Below are 22,506 nucleotides of genomic sequence, written 5' to 3'. Positions count from 1 at the left end.
ATCATCCTTGAAATCCTTCCACAGTTCTAGGAGTTTATCCTGGAGTTCGACCAGGAATTCCTCTCAAAGTTCATTCAGGAATTCCTCATAAAATTGCTCCTAAAATTCCTCCTAGAGCTACTCCAGGAAATTTTCTTGGAGTTCCTCTAGAAATCTCACTTGCAGTTCCTTTATCAGTTTCTTTTAAAGTTCTTCCAAGTATTACTCCTAGGATTCCGTCAACAGATTATCCAGGAATTGCTTCTGGGATTCCTCTAGGGATTAATTTACGATTATCTCCAGGAATTTATATTGGCGTTTATCGAATAATTCATCATTAATTCCACCAGATATTTCTACTCATCCAGGAATTATTTCAGCTGTTCTTCCAGTAATTGACCTTTCCTGTCAAAAAATTTTAATCGCTCAATCGATTCTTTATTTTATTTAAGGTCAACTTTTCCGAACAACCCATATTTTTGTCATCTCTAAGTATACTTATTCAAATTTTAAACAAAAAATCGATAAAGTATTGCTTTCAAGATTGGCCTAACATTCGCCCGATTTTAAACGAACATCGGGTGCAGCACTTTTTCGGTTTGTTTTTCTCATTTTTTGAAATAGTTAGAGGCTTAATATAAAAATATGGTTGACCTTAAATAAGCCAAAGAACCGACTGAGATAATGAAATGAGACACAATTTTTGACGGGAAAAGTCAATTCACTTTGGAATTCCTATCAGGGAATTCCTCCTTGAATTTCTTCAGGAATTTCTCCAGGGATTCCTCCTGGCGTCTCTTCGACAATTCTTCTTAGATTCCCTCCAATATTTTAACTGGGGTTCATCCATGAACTCTTTTTGGAGCTCTTCCAGAAATTACTTCTGGGGTTCTCATCCAGGAATGCATCCAAAAATTCTCCAAGAATTCATTCATTCTGAATTTCTCCAGAAATTCAATCTGAATTCCTACAGGAATTCAATTTAAATTCTTCCAGAAATTCAATCTGAATTCTTCCAGGAATTCAATCTGAATTCCTCCAGGAATTCAATCTGAATTCCTTTCATTCTGAATTTCTCCAGGAATTCAATTTGAATTCCTCCAAGAATTTAAACAGAATTACTCCAAGAATTTAAACAGAATTACTTCAAGAATTTATTCTGAATTTCCCAAGGCGTGGGCTATTTCAAGAATTCCTGGAGTAACCCCAAGATAAGTTTCTGGAAAGCATCATGGATTAATTTTTGAAGAAACTACATGAGGAGCCCCAGGATCAACTACTGGATGAAATCCAGGATGAATTGCTGGAGGAACTCCAGGATAAAATCCTGAGGGAATTTTGAGAAAAATTCCTGAAGGAACTTTGAGAAAATTTCCTGAAAAAACTTTAGAAAGAACTCCTTGAAGAGCTCCTGAAAATCTTTGGAAAAACTCCAAGAGCAATTCCAGAAGGAAATACTGGAGGAAATCCATGAGTAGTTTCTGGAGGAGCTCTAAGAAGAATTTTCGGATGAACGCCAGGAAGGATTCCTGTAAGATCTCCAAGAATAAATTCTGGTTGAACCCCAGGTAGGATTCCTGGAGGAACTTCAGGAAGAATTTCTTGAAGAGCTTCAGGATGAATTCCCGAAGGAAATCGAAGAAGATTTTTCGAAGAGACGCTTTGAGAATACCATGAAAAAAAAATTGAAGGAACAACAGGAGGAATTTCTGGAGAAGATCCGAGAAGATTTTTTGAAAAAAAAACTCCAGGAGGAATTCCTGTAGGAATTTCAAAAAGATATCCTGGATGAACCAAGTATACTATACCAAGATTCTATAGAATCTCTGCAGGAACTCCAGGAGAAATTCCTTGATGGACTCAGGAGCTTCAAGAAGAATTTTTGGAATAACTCCTGGTTGAACTCCAGAAAGAACTCCAATAAGGAGTTCAAGAAGTAACTCCAGGAGGAATTCCTTGCTGAATGCAGAATGAATTCCTGGGAAAATTCAAAATAAATTCCTGGGGGAATTTTGAATGAGTTCCTGTGGTAATTCATAATGATTTCCTGGGAGAACGCAGAATGAATTCCTGGCGGAAGTCAGAATGAACTCTCGAAGGAATTCAAAATGAATTCTTGGGAGAATTCAGAATAACTTCCTGGAGGAATTCAGGATGAAATTCTTCTTGGAGCTCCTCCAGAAATTACTCCAGTAGATCCTCCTGTAGTTCTTCCAAATTTTCTCCTTTGATGTTTTAAGCAGCGCTTCCAGGATTTATTTGGGAAGTGCTGTCAGGATTTTTTTTAAGTTCCTTCAGGAATTCTTCCTGGAGTTTCCTAAAAAAAATATTTTTTAATCTCTCCAGAATATAATCTTGGTGTTACTCCAGCAGTTCATTCAGGAATTCTTGGAATAATTCTCGCCGCTGATCACGTCGGTTAAAAGTTTTAGGAGTGACAAATGTTAGAAAAAAATCATTCAACAGCGAATTTTTTAATTTTAAATTTCCCATGAAAATTCAAAAAACTTCCAGTGGAAATTTAAAAAAAATGTTCTAGTGAAAAACCTTAAAAATCATTGGGAATTCCGAAAACATTTAAAAAAGTCTTGCTTGTATATTCCATGGAAGAGATTCCGAAGAATATTCCTCCGGGAGAATTCCGAAGAATTTTCCAGAAATCCGAGGATTTTTTTAAGTAGAACCTGAACCAGGGATGGGAAAAATCCAATTTTCAAAAAATCGAGGATGATCAAAACTTACCTGCGATCTTACTTTCAAATTATTAAGTGATAAAAACTCGCCAGCGATTAAGAATCGTTGGAAAATCGTATCTTGAATCGAAGCATTTACCGTTACATTTTGAACTCTTTTTCCTTACTACCATGAAACCATAACGCCCAATAGAATATATAACGGGATTGTTGACAATTAGCTGATACAGTAATATCCTGATTTAATCACCCCTGGTAGATTATGGGGTAATCAAATAGGGCATGTGACAAAATCGAAAAATTTTTCGTTCTCATTTTTTAGTTCATTTCACAAATATGGATCTGTTTATGCATTAGAAAAGCAAAATACGTGAAAGATACCCGTTATTTCTTGTCAAAAATGCTTACAGAATCCTTCACAGGTATTCAGAAGTCATTCATACTAATCCACAGGCGGTAAAAGTTATTTCATGGAAATCATTGCTGTTTGCGAAGATCTTCAGGAAACATTCTTAAAAAGGTCTTGGGGATCTCTCTGATGAAACCAAAGAAGGGATCACTAGAGGAGTTCCAGAATGATTTTCTGAAGGAACTCTGAAAAATATCTGGGTGGAATTATCGTAGAAACTCCAGGAGGAATGGAATTCGAGAAGGAATTCTTGGAGGAACTTCATGACATATTTGTGGAAGAATTTCGCGGTGGAATTGTATATGAACTGCAGGAAGAATTGCTATGGGCTCCTCCGGAACATCTTGGTTAACTCCAGGAGCAATTCTTGGAAGAATTGCTGGAATTTCTGGCTGACCTTCAGGAAATATTCTTGGAGGAATTGCAAAAAGCATTTCTGGAAAAACTCTCTATTTGTATATTTGCGTGGTTAAACTGCAGAAATAACTCATATAAGAACTGCAGCAGAGGCGACTCGTCCATACGTTCTACCTGTTCATGGAACAGGTAACCATTTAGGTCAGAAGTAGGAAATTAATGTCTTGACTCTTGGTAATTAATTATCAGGGCAAATAATTTACTCAGTAAATTTTTAAACAAAGTTTCACTTAATATTTCCAATGATTTTAACATCTAAACATCTAAAGAAACAAAATATTTCGTAGGCAGATCAAGTTAACGCCACATGCTTGGCGTACAGTCAATTGCAGCTAAATGTGTGTTTCGCCGACACACCACCCCATCACAAAGAAAGCTTTTGCCAGTCGTACGATCCATAATGAAGAACCAACAGCAGCGCTGCCAAAAGACAAATTTTATGTTTTGCGCCATGACAAATGATTTGAAATAATTTCCTCCTTGGTATGCTCACTCGTTCTCCGCGCGCAGAGAACCAGCGTGAGCGTTGCCAGCTTTCTCCGTTTCCTCACATCATACTCTTTCGCATGCGAAGCAAGCACGTTTAGATGCAAGTTCTGCTATGCGCGCAGCAGGAGTCGAACCCGTTCGACGCGCTGCGAGAACAATCAACGACGCGACGCACCTTCGGTTAGAACTCGATCGTAGTGGCGACTGTGCTATGCTTTGCCGAAAGGCGCACCGCCGTACGCTTTCGTTCATACTTCGATGATTAGAAAAAGTTTGTTTTCCTTTTCTCCTGATGAATATGCAATGCATCAAGAAGAATATTAAAATTATGTTTGAGTTTCCAAAAGAGACATCAAATTATGCTTTTTACGAATACTCAAAATCAACATAGAGAAAAAGGTATAGTTTTCACTAAATTTGAAAAATTAAATAGCAGGAAAACATTTCAGCTTCTAAAAGGTGACTAATTGGTCGTCACAATCTGGGGTCGCATCAAACAATAATTGTATACTAATTATATACTATAATTATTATACTAATAATAGTTAATAACATTTCTTTTATAGCAACAAAATATGTGAGAGTTTAAATATTAGCGGCGATGGGCCCCGTGTAACCCGAATGGTGGAAAGAGCCGATTTGAGCAATATCCAGTTATCGCCAACTGTTACTAAGTAAGATTTCAGACGACTTGCGAGAGTTTAAAATTTTAAGTGAATCTTAATTTAAAACATTTTTGTAACAAAAAAGATTAATAAGCTATTTCAAGCATAATTTTTCATAACGACGTATGTAACAAATATGAGGATTCGAGAAATCCTTTGCTGAAAGTTGGCAAAACTTTTTCTAAAACTGTTTTAAAACTAAATCTTTTTCAATACTTTTTCCGCTGGCATGCATCATTACAAGATACGTAATAAGCGTGCTTCACAGTAAAGCGCAGTTCATTCAAATTCATTGTGAAAACGATAAAATTATACATACACCGGTATGCTACACGTACGTCGGTGTACATTGGTCGGTTTTCCATAGTGCACGATTGACGCAACTGCAGTTTTGTTTTGTTTTGATTTTTTGTTACATAGGTCGCTCTAAGTTCCCATATGTTAAAGCGACGTATGTAACAGTGAGACTTCAAAAATAGAAATTTTACATACGTCGATTCGCAAAAAGATTAAATTAAAGAATTTTAAGATCTGAAATCAGTAAAATCGATGCGTATTATATAAAGCCGCGTGTGATTGTCACGTTGTATTAAAATCCCGTTTTGTTTACTTTTGTTACATACGTCGTTATGAAAATTATGCTTGATTTATTGTTTTATAAATCCTTTCTATTTAAATTGTTTTTTTTTTTCTAATATTTGGTTAAGTTGTACAAGAAAAGGTTGGAATATTAGATTAAATGCACAACTTTCATTCAAAACCACTCAGCTTGATGAATATTTTTTATCAGCATGGTAGAACAGGTGTAGTAAAAGTCCACGAGACGCCCCTGAACTGCAGGAGTAATTCTGGTGGGATTCTCCTGAATGGAGCCCTGGAGGAACTCCACGATGGGTTTCTGGAAGGCGTTAGTTTGAATTCTTAAACGGTTTTCTGGAAGAACTCTAGGAGGTATTCAACAAGGATTCCTAAATTCTCAATTTCGTAAACTCCTCAACTCATTAATTTCTTAATTCATATTTTTCTATATTTTCAAATTCCTATGTTCTTAAATCTATAACTTCCCAAATTCCATAGGAATTCGTAAATTTCTAAAATCACTTATTTTGCTGAATTCCTAAATTCCCAAATTCCTAAATTTATAAATTCCTGAATGCCTTATTTCATAAATAACTAAATGCCCACATTTCTAAATTTCAAAAATCGTAAATGCCCAAGTTACTAAATTCCTGAATTCCAAGTTCCTAAGTTCCTAAATTCGTCGCCGCCCACAACCATGACGTTAGGCACAACGTTTCAAGCTTCGATTGTGTGCTATTCAATAGATGGTATCTATGCCACCCATTCACATTCTGTCGCTTCATACTTGTTCGCACCCTAGCGAACGGCTTTCAATTTGTTAATTTTCAAATACAGTCAAACCTCCATGAGTCGATATTGAAGGGACCATCGACTCATGGAAATATCGAGATATGGAATAGAAAATCCCTGGGATGCTGTTTGAATGGACCATCACAGTAACCCAGAAAATATTTCTCAACATAGCAAAATTTGCTTCCATGAGTCGATATTGAGTCATAGAACATCGACTCATGGAGGTTTGACTGTAATAACTTTTGTCGATCGATTATCCCTCATACTCTTTGAGTAGGATTGACCGATAAAGCCGATAAATAAATCAATATAAATCCTTAAATAAATCCTGAATCCTAAAGTTCTAAATGTTAAAATTTGATATACCGTCATTACTTGTCATTATTCATCAGTTTAGATTGCAGTTTTCAGCCTGGCCATCGCACTTGTGCCGCGATCCAACTTCGTTTCCCCCAGTCTCAGTAATCTTATCAACTGCACAAATCCTCCAATTTCTAATCCCGTTTCCTCGGTATAAGTTATTTATTTTTCTTGCTCACTAACGCTAACGAAATCCTGATATCCTATAGATAATTCATAGCATATTCTCCATTCTAGCTTATTTTCCTGCTGTGTACGTAAACACAGCGAGCGAACGAGAAAAAATGCTCGAGCAAAAAGCACGTCAGTACGCGCTGCTGTAACAAATTGGAATGACTCACACCTCACACACGGCAGGCACAGCTTCTTTTATACACAAAGAAAATCTTGCGGAACATACAGCTTTCTGATGTCCGTGTTAGGAATGCATGGGATTGATTATATATGATATTTTCATTGGCTTTGACAAAAATTGAAAATTTCAATACTTCACGTTAATAATCTTAAGTTTCAATGAAATTGATAAATTGCTGGAGTGTGTCCGAGTCGATTGATATACAAATCTTGAAAACTCATCGAAAGATAAAAGCGCTAGTAACGTTCGAAATCTTGGAAATCGATTTCCAAAAATCTAAATGTTAAGCTATATCATAGCAATCCTTGATATTCCTAGTTATAGTAAATATATAAAATAAATTAGTTTCCTTTTAACCACTACTAAAGACAGACGTCTCTAACAACTCTCTACAGGTTATGGGCCTGTCACTTTTTCAAAAAAAAAAAAAAAGTTGAGTTCTGTTCCTCAAGATGGTGAATCCAGCGGAAAATTCCCAGCATAGCAGCGGCGGAGGAGATGCTGCACGAAATCAACCATCAAGGGGCGGCGGATCTTCAAGCCTTCCACCCATCGAACGACTGGCAGGACGGGAAAACTGGTCCTCGTGGAAATTTGCAGCAAAACTTTTCTTCAGCTGGAAGGACTCTGGGATGCCGTGAAGCCTAAGCAGAAAGCAGACGGAACATTCGAAGCAGTGGAAGAGCGGAAAGATTTGCAAGCTCGATTGAAGCTAATCCTACTTCTCGACCCGGCAATCTACGTTCACATCGAAGATGCGGAATCAGCCCGCACCGCGTGGGAAAAATTGGAAACGGCGTTCGCAGCCAAAGGACTGTCGCGGCAAATCGGCTTGCTCCCCAAGCTCATCAAATAGGCTCTGGAATAGAGCGGCTCGATGGACGAGTATGTGAACCAGGTAATTTCGACGGCGAACCAACTGAATGGCATTGGATTCAAACTACCCGAATTGTGGATTGGCATGATCCTACTGGCCGGTCTCCCGGAAGACTACCGACCGATGATTATGGCGTTGGAAAATTCTGGTGTTGCCATAACAGGTGATTTCGTGAAAACCAAACTGCTCCAAGAGCAACCGTTGCTAAGCAACCGAAGAAACAGTCAAGCCTTCGCAACTAACAAACGAAAGGAAAATTTCAAACTGAAAAACCAACCTACTGCATCCAAGGGCCGAAATGCAGAAAATGTGGTCAGTACGGACACATCGCAAGGGACTGTAAGGATTCCAGGAAAGGTGAGACGTTTTGCACGGACGACTGGATTTTTGACTCGGCGGCGTATACGCACATGACAAGCAACAAGCAGCTTCTGAAGAACCTCGAAATCGCAAAATGAAAAGTTGTTGCGGTGAATGGTGGTATGATGGACATTGTTGCCTGTAGTTCGGCGTATCTTCAGCCGATATGCAGAGGTGATCAAAATGGCGTCACAGTCAGTGAAGTGCAGGGAATCAATATTCGAGCAACGCCTAACAATATACTCTTTGTCATCAACAGAGTTTGTTACTGACAAACGCACCTAGCGACAAACCTTTATCAGAACCCGAACACAATATGACAAGAATCATTTGCCTTGCATGGTCTGATATCTCCGAAAATACGCTGCTAATTTTGTAATCATTGTTCGATTCTCGAATATTTCCATAAAAGCAGAAACTATGATAGCATAAAACCGAAATTTTCACTAGAAATAATGCAAAACAACGGGATGAAAAGTTAGCAACAAGATTGTTTTCTTTTTTGTTGCTGACAAAATTTTTCGGATCTTTGTCATTATTATCTCCGACAAAAACAAAGCTTTGTCGTTGGTTCTCTTTGTCGCTTGTTTCGCAAGCGCATTCCAAAAAATTGATTCCCTGGTGAAGTGCAATTGATTCCCGGATTGTCGGAAAATTTTCTCTCGGTGAGTAGAATCGTGCAGAAGGGTACTCCGTCAAGTTTGACAACGATGGCTGCGAAGTCCACAATCTAAAGGGCGAGTTGGTTTGCAACTGGTAGTCACTCCAACAACCAGTTCAAGCTGAACCAGGCGGTAAGCCAAAAGGCTTTATCATGTAATGCTGCAGGAAGCTTTGAGCTTTGGCACAAACGGATGGGTCATCTCGGTGTTGAAAATCTCAAGAAACTTGCTGGTAGCTTGGCGACTGGCATCACACTCAACAAAAAGGGTGCAGATTGTCGGATCTGTCCAAAGGGAAAGCAGTCGAAGCTATCTTTTCCGAAGAAAGGTTCTCGTGCGGCGGACATCCTGCAGCTGGTGCATTCTGACATCAGTGGGCCGATGGGGACGAACTCGATTGAGAGAAACCGATTTTACATCACGTTCATCGACGACAAGACCAGACGTATGTTCGTGTACTTCCTAAAACGAAATCAGAAAATGAAGTGTTCGCAGTTTTCAAGAGATTCCACGCGATGGCGGAGCGTCAAAGCGGCAAGAAGCTCAAGGCGATTCGAACTGATAACGGTAAGGAATACCTTAACAAAAGTTTTCAAGGTTACCTACAGAAGGAAGGCATCCGACACGAAACAACCAATGAGTACACGCCACAGCAAAACAGGTTAGGGAAGCGCTAACCGGACCATCGTGGAGATGGCACGATGTCTATTGTTCGAAAGTAACCTACCAAAAGTCTTCGGAGCAGAAGCCGTATACATCGCAGTTTATCTCATCAACCGTTCTCCTACTCGTGGGCATGAAATGACACCTGAGGAAGCGTGCAGTGGGAGGAAACCCAACTTTTCACATCTGCGCGTGATCGGCGCAAATCCCAAAGCAGAAGCGGCGTAAGTGGGATCCTAAATCCCATGAATGCGTATTGACGGGCTACGATGAAGAAGCCGAAGGATATCGACTGTATGATCAGAAGAAGAAAACTACAATCGTTAGTCGGGAAGTCATTTTCCTGGACGAAAGTGTTTCGCCTCTCGCGACATCTCCAGCGAATCAAAGCAAGCGGCCAAATACGCTCGTCAAGTTAAGCATTAACGATATGGTTGTATATCCCGAACCGGAAGCTGTTCAGCCAGACGGTGCGTCGGTCGGCGATGATGTGGATACGAACGACAACTTCAATCAAACTTCTTCAAGCTCAAGTTCAAGCGATGATAGTGATACCAGTACTTCAACGTTGACTGACCTTGTGCTCCCTTCGCGACAAACTTCAGAACCACCTCGGTCAAGGGTGTTGAGGCGCAGCGGACGGGAGCACGTTCTTCCTGGCAAGTATAAAGATTACCATGTTAATAGCACTGGACTACCCGGTTTACCACTTTCACAGCCAACCTCCGACAATTCAACGGATTTCCATGGGTTTCCCGATGACGAAAGCACCGGCAGACCCAACGATAACGACGGACTTGTGGCAATGGCATCTGGCATGGAAGGTGGATCTGGAAACGACCCTGCTTCGCATCAAGAAGCGCTAACTAGGGACGATAGCGACGCATGGAAATGTGCCATGCAGGAGGAGTTCGATGCGCTGGTGGACAACAACACCTGGACTCTCACACCGCTCCCGAAGGGCCGTAAGACGATCAAGTGCAAATGGGTGTACAAAACGAAGTGTGATGCTGCAGGAAACCCACATCGTTACAAAGCACGGTTAGTCGTCAAAGGCTATTCCCAGCGAAAGGGGATAGATTACGACGAAACGTACGCTCCCGTTGTGCGATACAGTTCGCTGCGATACCTTTTCGCCCTAGCTGTCAAGCATGACCTCGCGATCGACCAAATGGACGCAGTAACGGCTTTTTGCAAGGGATCTCGACGAAGAGATTTATATGGAGCAGCCACCATGCTTCGTAGACGGTAAGCGGAAGACGATGGTATGCAAGCTGAACAAAGCGTTGTACGGTTTGAAGCAGTCGAGCCGAGTTTGGAACCACAAACTGGATGTGGCTCTGCGACGCTTCGGTCTAGTACCGTCACAATACGATTCATGCGTGTACATCGGTATCAGAGGAGGAAAGATGATTATCGTTGCCATCTACGTCGACGATCTGATGATTTTCAGCAATGACGAGACCTGGAAGAAGAAATTAAAACAACAACTGTCCAAGTGCTTTCGGATGAAAGATCTGGGACAAGCGCAATACTGCCTTGGTATCCGGATCGGTCGAAACGTCGATTCCATCTCATTAGACCAGGAGGCTTACGTCGAGTCAGTTTTGAAGCGGTTCGGCATGGATCAATGCAAACCCGTAAAGGTGCCGATGAACAGCAGTGAGAAGCTCACAAAAAAAGTGAATTCGAATCACGAAGCCGAATTAGCAGCAATGAAGAGCGTCCCTTATCAAGAAGCTGTCGGGTGTCTTATGTATTTAGCGCAGAGCACTCGGCCGGACATTCTATTCGCAGTGAATACTCTCAGCCGATTCAACAACAATCCTGGAATCATGCATTGGAATGCAGTAAAGTATGTTTTGCGATACCTACGCGGTACCTCCGGGTTCAAACTGGTCTACCGGAAGGATGCAGATTCCAATATTATCGGCTACTGTGACGCAGATTGGGGATCCGATCCGGACGAGCGAAAGTCAACCAGCGGTAATGTATTTATGGCACAAGGCGGTGCAATCTCGTGGATGTGCAAGAAACAACCCACGGTGGCTCTTTCTACATGTGAGGCGGAGTACATGTCCGTATCGGCTGCTGTACAAGAAGCATCATGGTGGCGTGGATTATCAGCGGTATTCGATAACAGCGGCGACAACAAATCAATCGAAATCCGGTGCGACAATCAGAGCTGCATTGCGATCGCAAAAAACGGTGGGTATCATCCGCGCACCAAGCATATAGACATACGCCACCACTTCATCAAGGACGCTCTCGGTCGTGGCGTGGTGAAACTAGCGTACGTTGGCACGGAGGAACAAATCGCCGACGGTCTAACCAAACCACTTCAGCGGACGAAATTCGAAGACAACCGTGAGATGATGGGAATCTCTGCGGCTTGAGGAGGAGTGTTAAGCTATATCATAGCAATCCTTGATATTCCTAGTTATAGTAAATATATAAAATAAATTAGTTTCCTTTTAACCACTACTAAAGACAGACGTCTCTAACAACTCTCTACACTAAATGACACTCAGTATAGTAAAGAAAGACGTAAGTCCTACATCAAAACATGGACTAAAAATACCTGAGATATATCGGGGCAAAGTTGCCGTTCCACGCTTACGTAATGCTTAGAAGGAAGGGGGCGTCTTGCAACACGTGTGACGATCCATATAAAAAATTCAGATGCGTCATACAAAACCCAGATTAATCCACCTAGCGGTGATGGCGCCTTTCTCGCACAAAAAGGTAGTAAATGTAGCCTTTACGCTTACACCTCGATGATGCACAAGAAAGGCAAAACAGTTACACCGTCTAATGTTATGGTAGAAAATTTACACTAGTAGACGACAGATGGCGCTGCCAAAAGTTTTCGAATTTCCTATGTTCGAATTTTGACTTTCGGGCAATTTCATAGTACTATGAAACTGAACGAAGAGCATACTTACGCCTAAATGCGTGCAACACGAGCATCTTTATAGTACGATGAAACTCTTAATGAGAGCAAGCCACGGATAAACTTCAAAAATATTCATAGATGCAAGGAATTTTTCATAACACATTATTGTTCTATGTGACTATGTCTCATCACTATTTTAATATTATCTTTTTTATGCGATTCGCAATTATTATGAAATTCAATAGTGATCAACAGCGTTTTAGTCTCTGTCGGATGCAACTTGTTGCAAGAAAATCGGTTAAGAGTTACTATGTGAAAAATTGGCTAATGTTTTTATAGCATTTTGTGCACACACATACACACACACATACACACACACATACACACACACGGACAGACAGACATTTGTTCAGCTCGTCGAGCTGAATCGATTGGTATATAATACTATAGGTCTCCGGAACTCTTATCAAAAGTTTGTTTTCGGAGTGAAATGATAGCCTTTCGGTACAACTTTGTTGTACGAGAAAGGCAAAAAGCGCGACATACATGCTAAAAATGGCAAATGTTTGCGTTACGTAATAAAACTTCTTTGTTTAACCATAGAATTAAATTTTTCTTCATAGAAAACGTCCATAAATGACGTCGCTGAAGAATAGGTAAATAGATTTTCGGATTTTGACAATCTATATATACAAACATGACAGGAAGATGAATAATTGGGTAATGTTTGTGTTGGATGATCCACAAAATAAGTTACGATAGCATATAATTATGAGTTAGATGATGTTCTTCATATTTTTAAGTGTGTCTTCATATTTCTTACTATTGCAAAATCGTTCAACTTGACAGAAATTTTCTATTTTCAATACAGAACTGGAAGTTAATCAGTATCATGATTAAAAATCCGACGTATATACAATTTAAATAAATTATTGATTAAAACCTTAGTGTCCATATAGCCCCTTGTCCTCCTACCTGTCAAGAATTTTGTAAGCCTTTTCGACAAAAAATTACGGGTTCCGTTTACGCAAAAACTGATTCATATTTGATCATACAATTTTGTCACATTTTCTATTTTATAACTCAAAAATTATCCAGAAGGGGATAAATTCGGGATATTACTGTAGTTGTGTAGAAATTCATAACAATACCTAATGTACCTAAATCGATGTAAAATGCGGCACTGCATTTGAATAACGAGAATGCCGATCCCGAGCAACGCAGGATCTGATCTGTTAGTATGAATCCATTACATATTGTATATTCCCAGTCTTGAAAAATCAACGTCAAGCAAACTAGTTGGTAAGTAGGTATAATCGGATTATATCATTCAGGTCAAAGATTGGTAACCTGTTTTCATCTTTAAATTCCAATCTGCTTACAGTCAGCTTACGAAATGCATAATTATAATGTCTTCCTCTGTTCCACGGAACACTCCCATATAAAACAATAAACAGTTTCATAAACCAAGCACTCTGCTGGCTGACTGCCTCGGCTTACGGCTATGCAAATTTTACAGCCTCACTAATTGGGTCAAAGGAATTCGAGCACTTCCATGACTTCTCTCACCATTATCAACAACGGGCTCTGCACTTACCTTTCAACGATAATGCTCCTGTCCGACAAGACCTGCCTATGTGACAGCCTTCTACCGTCTTCCTCCGTCCGTCTGCGTTTCTGTCCGCACTGCGTAGGTGGTTACCTCCGGAAATTCTGCTTCCCCTTCGCTCGATATGTATCAGCTGGAAGTCCTTCGAATTGATATTCTTCCCTTTTACGTTTTCCTACAATCCACTAAGATTTTTTTTTCGATTATTATTCAACTCGTTCACAACGAACTGCTTCAATCAAAAGAAAAACCACATCACTTGCACTCGATATTTTACTCAGCTTCAAACACCCTCAAATGACATTTTTTCCTCACTTCATTTTTAATTTATTCGGACTTAGCGGATCGGTTGTAGGACGGATATTGCCAAATCAGAGCTGGCCCTGATGGGGCCATCAAAGTAGGTGATTGCATACCACTTGCACTGATTCACAGATTGCTGTGCTGTGACTGCTCCCTTTTTCACTCGTTTTTTTTGTCTTCGATCCAACCCCGAAAAAAACGATGAAAAGGTGATAACTGGCGTCCAGCAAATGGGATTCAACACCAGCAATTTCGAAACGAATTTCTGGAGCCCCGTCCCCCCTTTTTCCGTTGATATTCTTTTGTTACTGGCTGACTGCAGCAACGATATGCGGGAACGATGGGTACAAAAATTGATTTTCCACACACCCACCGAAGAAGTGCACTCAACTCACTTTTTCGCGCATCCACTATCTGCACTTTTTATCCACACTGTCCGTATGAAAAATCTCGCTCTGGATTGTTAACCACCTTGCACGTGTTCGGAATATTCACTTGCAGCGCGAAAATTCAGAATTCGTCCCGATTATCCGCGGAAAACTGGGAATTTTTCACGAACGATCGAACGCAACGACGGATCCGCTGACGGAGTTGTTTATCGATTGATTTGCTTGCTGATTTTTTTCCCTTCTTTCACAGCGCGCTCTCTTCTGCTCTGGCCACCTTTTTGCAAGTTTCGTTTTTGAACCGTTTCGCTTTTGCGGAGGGGGTGATGATATGGTTGCCTCTTTCTCCCAGGTTCGATTACGAGAGGGCGAATGTGACAGGATGATTGCGAGAGAAATGACATTCATGATCGGCTTGAAAAAGGGAAAATTACAAGAGGGATCCACTGCAACAGCGAAGCACAATCGCCAACTGATGCTAGTTCCCGGGAAATTGTGAAACAAGGCTTTAACATAGGGGGAATAGCGGCTTCAGCAGGTTTTGTTCTATTATTGTCAGGAGTTTTTTTATGACTGATTATGCTCAAATGTGGCCTAAAATTTAGAATATTATATATTATATTATAAAATTTAGAAAGAATATTTAATATTCTTTGCATATCAAAGAATATTGTGGCCAAATTTCATAAAATTCGGTCGACAAAAACCCCGCTGACAATAATACAGAACAAAACCTCCCAAAGCCGTCCTTTCCCCTACTAATACATATCAGACTAAACTTGTGCTTTGCGATTTAGATGTTTTGTTTGGGTTTAAATGAGAGAGTTTCACGTTCATAATAAATGGATTTAAAATATTTTTTATTACTTTTTATGTTAATAGCCTATTCAAATTATATGAGCTTTATAAAAAGTATCTCGATGTCAAAATTCACCCATCATAAATATTTTTAAATCACGTAAAAAACAGTAATCTGAATAGGCTATATTAAATACCCATGATCCAGGTTCTACGACCCATAAAGCGAGTACCAAAAACAAAGTATCAAAAACGATGTTAGGTAGGGTAGCCAACTTGATTTGAACCCCTACACATTTTGGACAATCCTGGCGACATTTTCTTGATTTCTGAACTAAAACCAATATTATTATTATTTATTTAGACTAAGGCCGAAGTGGCCTGTGCGGTATATAAGAGTCTTCCACCTGATCGATCCACCTTGCCCGCTGCGCACCTCGCCCTGAAATAAAAGTTTATATATTGCGCTTTTTGCACTTTATAAGAGTCCTGCGAGATTTTTTTTCTCACAGTCATCTTTTTCTCACACTCAATACACTCAAAAAAGTTTGATTTTCCGTGTATAATATTTGAGTGTGAGTGCCCAATCTGAAAACAAATAGACGTCAAATCATGGCGGGAATCGATTTAGTGTACACGCTTACATGTGACTAACGAGTAATGGGTTATAACTGGGTAAATTTCAGTAACAAAAATCGATCAACCCGAAATGAGAGTGAGTGTGAGAAAAAGAAGCGGGCAAATCACAATCTACACATAACTCTTCAAATTGGTGAAATCGGCAATACTTTCGAAATAAATTGTAAAAATGTGAAACCCATATAATGGCACTGTTAAAATAAAAAATGTTTTTTTTTCAGGAAAATTCCCACATCCCTTTTCCCAAAAGTTTCTCCCTCCCTTCTTCCCTTTCTTGTTTTCCACATAATAAACTTTTTACATAAAGTTTGTTTTTCGAAAATATTTATTATTATTATATCGATACATGTTGGCAGTTATTTCCATTTTTTCACAGCACAGCTCCAGTACTCTTAGACCCTGATCTTAATCGCATAGACCGAGTGCAAATAATCCCGGATTAGTTTTGGAAATATTAAGCAAAGATGCTCCATCAACGGTATTCTGGTGGTACTTGCGATACAAACAAGACGAAATGTGAAGGCCCTGAAAAACGAGATTACACAAACCTCAGAAGCTGCTAATTTAAACAAAAAACTATGCGATACTAACCTGAATGAACAGTGATCTAGAGATCGTCTTCTTCCCATTTCGTATGCTGGAAATCCGAACGATTACTTGGTTTTTGAAGCCAGAAATACAAAATACAGAAATATCTAGAACTATATTTCTTAAGCGTGCGAGCAAGTGTGAAAATATGTCAACAAAACAAAAATATTGCTGTTTCTTCCGTATCATTGAACACAGCTGTCACCTTGAGTGATTATTTTTTTCATAATGAGCGTTTTGAAAATAAAAGTTCAAAAACTTTTGGGTTCACAAAGTGAATTTCAAAATTGACATTTAGACCCGACGAAAAATATGTTCGAATTAAATATATAACTTTCGATTCCAAAGTTTTCACTTTTATTTTAAAGAAAAACTATCACTTCTTAAGGTGCCCTCAGACGTTGCAAGCAAATCACTCGCAATGAGCATTTTGCTCGCAGAAAGTGACATCTGTCAAAAATTTGCCTGTCTGACTACACTGAAAGTGATTGCATGCAGACAAATGACAACTCGTAAGCAAACGCTCGCTTGCAATGTGTGACTGTTAAGCGTTAAAAATTTTCAACTCGCAGAAACGAAATTGCGCTTATTGCTAGTGCAGCACTAGCAAATTTTTCGCTCGCAAAAGTGAAAACGTTTTCAGGTGGCTGTGCTGCACTGCAAAAATAGGAATGAAATATGATTTTGTGGCCGAAAAACAAGTTTTTCCTTTTTGTTTATATTTGCATGAGAGTAAATCTGTCATTTGCTTAAAGTAAAAAACTGCTACGTGTGACTGCAATTGCGAGTGCTCTCAGAAATCATTCGCTCGCACGAGTGATTTGCTTGCAACGTCTGACGGAGCCTTTAGGTGACGGAGCCTTTAGTTCGAAAATTAACAAATAACCCCGCCATAAGAATGGCTGGTGCTACCCAGCAATTCCAATAAGACATCGATGCAAAATGATTCGATATCTGTCAAAAGTAATCTTGTTCTGCCAACAGGGTTATTCGATAATTATTGAAATGTCACTTTTGAGTTTAATTTCAATTTAATTCTTCAAATGAGACAGACCCTTAGATATAAAGTATGATATATTTGATAAAACTATGTTTGTTCTTTCTGTGTAGGCAAGCCCCACAACTCGCAGATGGCCTGGGGAGGGATTGTCAAGCCCTTGGACATAGTCCCTGCTGTCCTGAACTAAAACCAATGCCGCTGCTGATTTCCCCATTGTCTTGCGGAAAATAATATTGTTCAGCATCTGTTTCACTGGTTTCCCGTGCAAAAATAGCGATATTTTGATGAAATTTCGGGGAAATTAGTTTGTTCAAGATAGTGAGCGCTACAATGCGTTACACTAAAAAGTATACATCACTGAAAAACTCAGAACGCACACAATAAGTTTTTGTCGATATTGTGAATTTAAAAAGCAGAAACTTCGGATTGACGCATGCCAATCGGAAGATAAGACTTTGCTTTGGCTCAATTGACCAAACAATTTTATTCGCTCAATCGATTTTTTTTATTTTATTTAAGGTAAAAAAAGTGCTTCAAAATTGGCCATACGCCCGATTTTGAACTTTTCCAAACGGCCCATATATTTTGAAGCAAGAATTTGCCTTCCAATAAAAGATATTTTAGTTACCAGATAAAGATTGTCGCTTCGGTTCCCTTTGTTCTGCCGTCCGAAACATGTGTGGTACCTAACGGTTAAATTTCATGTGTTTTTCCTTCATTGACATTTAGATCCCCTATCCTCGCCAGCAAAAGATGTTCCGGACAGCGACGACACCGACAATGTTTATCTTGTAACTAAAATATTTTTTCTTCCAATGCTTGTTTACAAAATAAGTTACAGTAGCCGTTCGATAACTGCAAAATGTTTACTTTTCAGTTAACGAATGCCGTTCGATAACTGTAACGTATTCTAGACGTCAAACGGTTGTCATTCGACGTCAGATGCAATAAAAGTGCATCTAAATGTGCAGTGCAATGCAGCTGTCATTGAGTCTGACATCAGTTTGAAGTTTAGCGCTCCGATAACTGCAAATCTGTTGCAACTATCGAATTGCAGTTAGCATTGCAGTTAAATGACTTGCAGTTATCGAACGTCTACTGTACTCCCAAAACGAAAATCGACATTTTCTTGTATCTGCGTCGGCCCCAAAATTTGAATATCCCGGAAATCCAAATTCGGGTAAAATATCCAAACCCTTTAAACATACATTTGTTAGTGGTAGCGCATTTCGTCATTCGACTAATAAGGCCTTATACCAAGGGTAGCGCAATTTTCTGGCTTTAAGTTTGACAGCTGGCAAAAGCATTTTCCGAAAGTCATCATCAACAGTTCGCCACCGAAAGATTGTTTTGTGGTCTTGAATTTTCTTCCAATTTGAACGTGAAAAACCTCGCTTAACGTTCCGGAGCTATCGCAACAAGAACCGCGGAAGTAAGCAATTTGATAAACAAATCATGGCCGGAACGCTGGAAGACAAATCCATCTGGGAAGACGGCGAGGAAACGCTGGGCGAAGAAGTACTTCGAATGCCAACCGATGAAATCGTCAGCCGGACACGTCTGATGGACAATGAAATCAAAATCATGAAAAGCGAAGTGATGCGGATTAATCACGAGCTGCAAACGATGACCGAGAAAATTAAGGACAACACGGAAAAGATCAAGGTCAACAAAACGCTCCCATATCTGGTGTCGAATGTGATCGAACTGCTCGATGTGGACCCACAGGAGGAGGAGGATGACGGCGCGGTTGTGGTGTTGGATTCCCAGCGCAAAGGAAAGTGCGCCGTAATCAAGACATCGACCAGACAGACCTACTTCTTGCCGGTGATCGGACTGGTTGATCCGGAGAAGCTCAAGCCGGGCGATCTGGTGGGAGTTAATAAGGATTCGTACTTGATTTTGGAAACACTTCCCGCCGAGTACGACGCCCGGGTTAAAGCCATGGAAGTGGATGAGCGGCCGACCGAACAATACTCTGATATCGGTGGGCTGGACAAGCAGATTCAGGAATTGATTGAAGCCGTGGTGCTGCCGATGACGCACAAAGACAAGTTCAAGAATTTGGGAATTCATCCGCCGAAAGGTGTGCTGCTCTATGGACCTCCTGGTAAGAAATTCAACTTTATTTCATACAACAATCAAATTTTACTATCTAGCTAGAGAGAATTAATCTAATTCACTTTACTACAATTCACAGGAACCGGAAAAACTCTGCTGGCTCGTGCATGCGCCGCTCAAACCAAGTCCACCTTCCTCAAGTTGGCCGGCCCTCAGTTGGTGCAGATGTTCATCGGTGACGGCGCCAAACTGGTGCGTGATGCCTTTGCGCTGGCCAAGGAAAAATCTCCTGCGATCATTTTCATTGACGAACTGGATGCCATCGGTACCAAGCGTTTCGATTCGGAGAAAGCCGGCGATCGTGAGGTGCAGCGTACCATGTTGGAACTGTTGAACCAGCTGGACGGTTTCAGTTCCACGGCCGACATCAAGGTGATCGCCGCTACCAATCGAGTTGACATCTTGGATCCGGCTCTGTTGCGTTCGGGTCGTTTGGATCGTAAGATCGAGTTTCCCCATCCGAATGAGGAAGCTCGTGCCCGGATTATGCAAATTCATTCGCGTAAGATGAACGTCAGTCCGGATGTGAATTTCGAGGAACTGGCTCGTTCGACCGACGACTTCAACGGTGCCCAGTGCAAGGCCGTGTGCGTTGAGGCCGGTATGATTGCGCTGCGACGTTCGGCGGTGGCTGTGACTCATGAGGACTTCATGGACGCCATCATGGAGGTGCAGGCCAAGAAGAAGGCAAATTTGAACTACTATGCGTAATGCTCCGACAGCAGTAGAAGACATGGTAGGTAAGTGGCTTTGTTTATTATATTCTCAAATATCGCTAACTTGTACTAGCAATAAACAAATTGTATTCTGAATATTCCCGGGGTTATATCATCCGAAACTGCCGCCAGTCTGTGAAGCATCTGTATTTGATTTGTTTTGGAGATACTCTGGTAATTAATCATAAAAGGCATATTCGTAAATCGTAACATCAATTTAGGCGTATTTTCATTCCACGGGAAATGTTTTTGTGATATGCCAAATTTCAGCACCATTAGCCCTCCTTGTCTGCGACCATGCGCTTCGTCGTCTATAGATCATATGTACGAACTTCCAGAAGTAGCCCCAGCCCCGACACTCCACCTCGGCAGTTCTTGTTATGAATGATGCGTTTCGTTGTGGACTGGGCCTGACTCTTCATAATGTTTTCTCACAAACATCTTCAATACTATGTCTACTAGTTCATCTACTTCTTCAAGCTATTTTTTTCTCGTGGTCGACTGCTTCAGGACAAAAATGGACTATTACCGATGAATCGTGTTTCATCTCCGAACACTTTTCATATGAGTTGCCTGCATCACATTTTACAGCAATGATGATCTTCAGCTTCCGGCCTCACAGTCGATAACTCTTTGGAGCGTTGCCAACCATCACAGTTTTTTGCCCTACGCATCAAAAATCCAAGCTTTGCATCCGAAGACACGTTATTTCTTTCAAACATAGGTTGTCAAAACACGCTCTCAGTTTTGCATCTCGAAACACTTCACAGCGTTCCGCTGTTTCATCCTCGGTGCGGGCACGTTGCATCCTTCGTCTGGCCTTGAGACAGGTTGATCAAAAGTGCCGCAATCTGAGTGCCGTTCGTGATCTCAAGACCCCAAGACTTCTTGGGTCAGCTTCCTGTAGTCAGTCCCACTAGCTTTCAGAACCATTTCATTTCACCGGTCTTGGTGCGTCTGACGTTTCGGACGTCCTGACCCAGCGCCGAAAGCCTTTCGGTCGCCCGCATCGTTTTTTAAGGACTTCGTACTTTTCCTTATCAGTTTTTACCAACAAGGCCTCGCCTCTGTCCTTAGCTTTCTTAGCGGATCGAGATGCGTTCGACTTCCGCTTTGCCCTACTGACCAGCTGTCAGGGACCCTCTTGCGGCCCGGCAACTTGCGTCGGGTCGACGACCTTTGGATTCCTCTGCACCCCGATCTCCTTCGTCCTTTATGATCGCACGTCGTTTGGCTTTGCTCTTAGCGCCTGCGCAGGATCGCTGCCTAAGCCGTTTAGGGTTAGGCGCAGTTTTTCTTCATTGGCCGTCAGGGCGAAATTAATCGCCTCTTGGGCCATGGTCGCTCCTCCAAGGAAGGAGAAGAAGGCATCGGTTTGGTCACCTTTGTCGACCTTCTCTCTTTTCACCACCCACTTGATAAACGCATCCTGCTCTTATCTTGCGACTCGAACAGCCTGGCGGAGTTCTGCCTTGCGTTAACGAGTTGCGTTGCTTGGCGACCAGCCGCATCGCGGGTAGTAGCCCGTCGGGCTATACCCCATCACTATTGGGAGACTCCGGCGCTGCAGGTAAAGAGATTTACAACATCCATGCCTAATGCATCGTCAAAAGAATTATTTTTTGAATCACTCATTGTTGTTGGGCCCCCCTTGTGGCTGCCGTCGAATCCTACTGGAGTAGTTGCCTTTAATAATCCCATGGTTATCTTTGTATACCTTACGGCATGCAGGGACGCCATGCAAGGGTTGACACTTATGTGACCAGAGCCAGATCAGCGCAAGTCAGGAAAGTGCATCTGAGCCTACTCCCACCCAGCAGGAAAACCTAAGTGGCAGGGCAGGATTGGCCTGCGTGCTACAAGGCCCGCCACGGGTGGAAGGAAGACAGCCTAGTCATTAGCCCACTCGCTTTCACAATATTACGATATCCAAGATATTATCAGGATCTCACTGGTATTGATCCTGATGTGCCAATTGGCACTCCCTGGGCTCCTGTGCGCTTTGAGCGGCACACGGTCCCCTTGTTAAGGCCTGCTTGCGGACACATGCAGCTTTTTGCTGAGATTTAACAGAACTCACTAACAAATCTCGCCACGCCCTAGGCAAGTCCCCTAACTCGCAGAGGCCGTGAGGAGGGGTCGTAAAG

At 41.1% G+C, this 22,506-nt stretch overlaps 2 protein-coding genes across 4 annotated transcripts in view; one reads left to right on the top strand and one right to left on the bottom strand.

Moving 5' to 3' along the window:
• LOC134205817 (uncharacterized) overlaps nucleotides 1–14,783 on the bottom strand; it is a 167,462-nt gene extending 152,679 nt beyond the window's left edge. Inside the window, exons 1-2 of one of the 3 annotated variants that reach the window (XM_062681423.1) lie at nucleotides 14,507–14,783; nucleotides 13,797–14,040 (exon numbers count right to left, since the gene is read on the bottom strand). The gene's annotated coding sequence lies outside the window, so the exon portion shown is untranslated. The remainder of the gene's footprint in view (nucleotides 1–13,796; nucleotides 14,041–14,506) is intronic. The other 2 variants (XM_062681424.1, XM_062681425.1) reach the window with 2 other exon arrangements.
• Nucleotides 14,784–18,816: 4,033 nt separating this feature from the next.
• Nucleotides 18,817–20,455, top strand: LOC134205816 (26S proteasome regulatory subunit 6A-B). The gene is made up of 2 exons (XM_062681418.1): nucleotides 18,817–19,632; nucleotides 19,723–20,455. The coding sequence occupies exons 1-2, from the start codon at nucleotides 18,978–18,980 to the stop codon at nucleotides 20,352–20,354; spliced, it is 1,287 nt and encodes a 428-aa protein (XP_062537402.1). The 5' UTR covers nucleotides 18,817–18,977; the 3' UTR covers nucleotides 20,355–20,455.
• Nucleotides 20,456–22,506: the final 2,051 nt, after the last annotated feature.

Source organism: Armigeres subalbatus, chromosome 1, assembly GCF_024139115.2.
Source record: "Armigeres subalbatus isolate Guangzhou_Male chromosome 1, GZ_Asu_2, whole genome shotgun sequence".
Lineage (NCBI taxonomy): Eukaryota > Metazoa > Arthropoda > Insecta > Diptera > Culicidae > Armigeres > Armigeres subalbatus.
The sequence above is the reverse complement of the archived record's forward strand: the minus strand, read 5'-3'. Positions and strand labels throughout refer to the sequence as shown.

Excerpts from the sequence above, each read along its gene's own strand:
- LOC134205816 (XM_062681418.1), top strand. The coding sequence starts at position 18,978 with ATGGCCGGAACGCTGGAAGACAAATCCATCTGGGAAGACGGCGAGGAA. Across the intron at positions 19,633-19,722 it reads GCTGCTCTATGGACCTCCTG|GAACCGGAAAAACTCTGCTG; the intron begins GTAAGAAATTCA and ends TACAATTCACAG.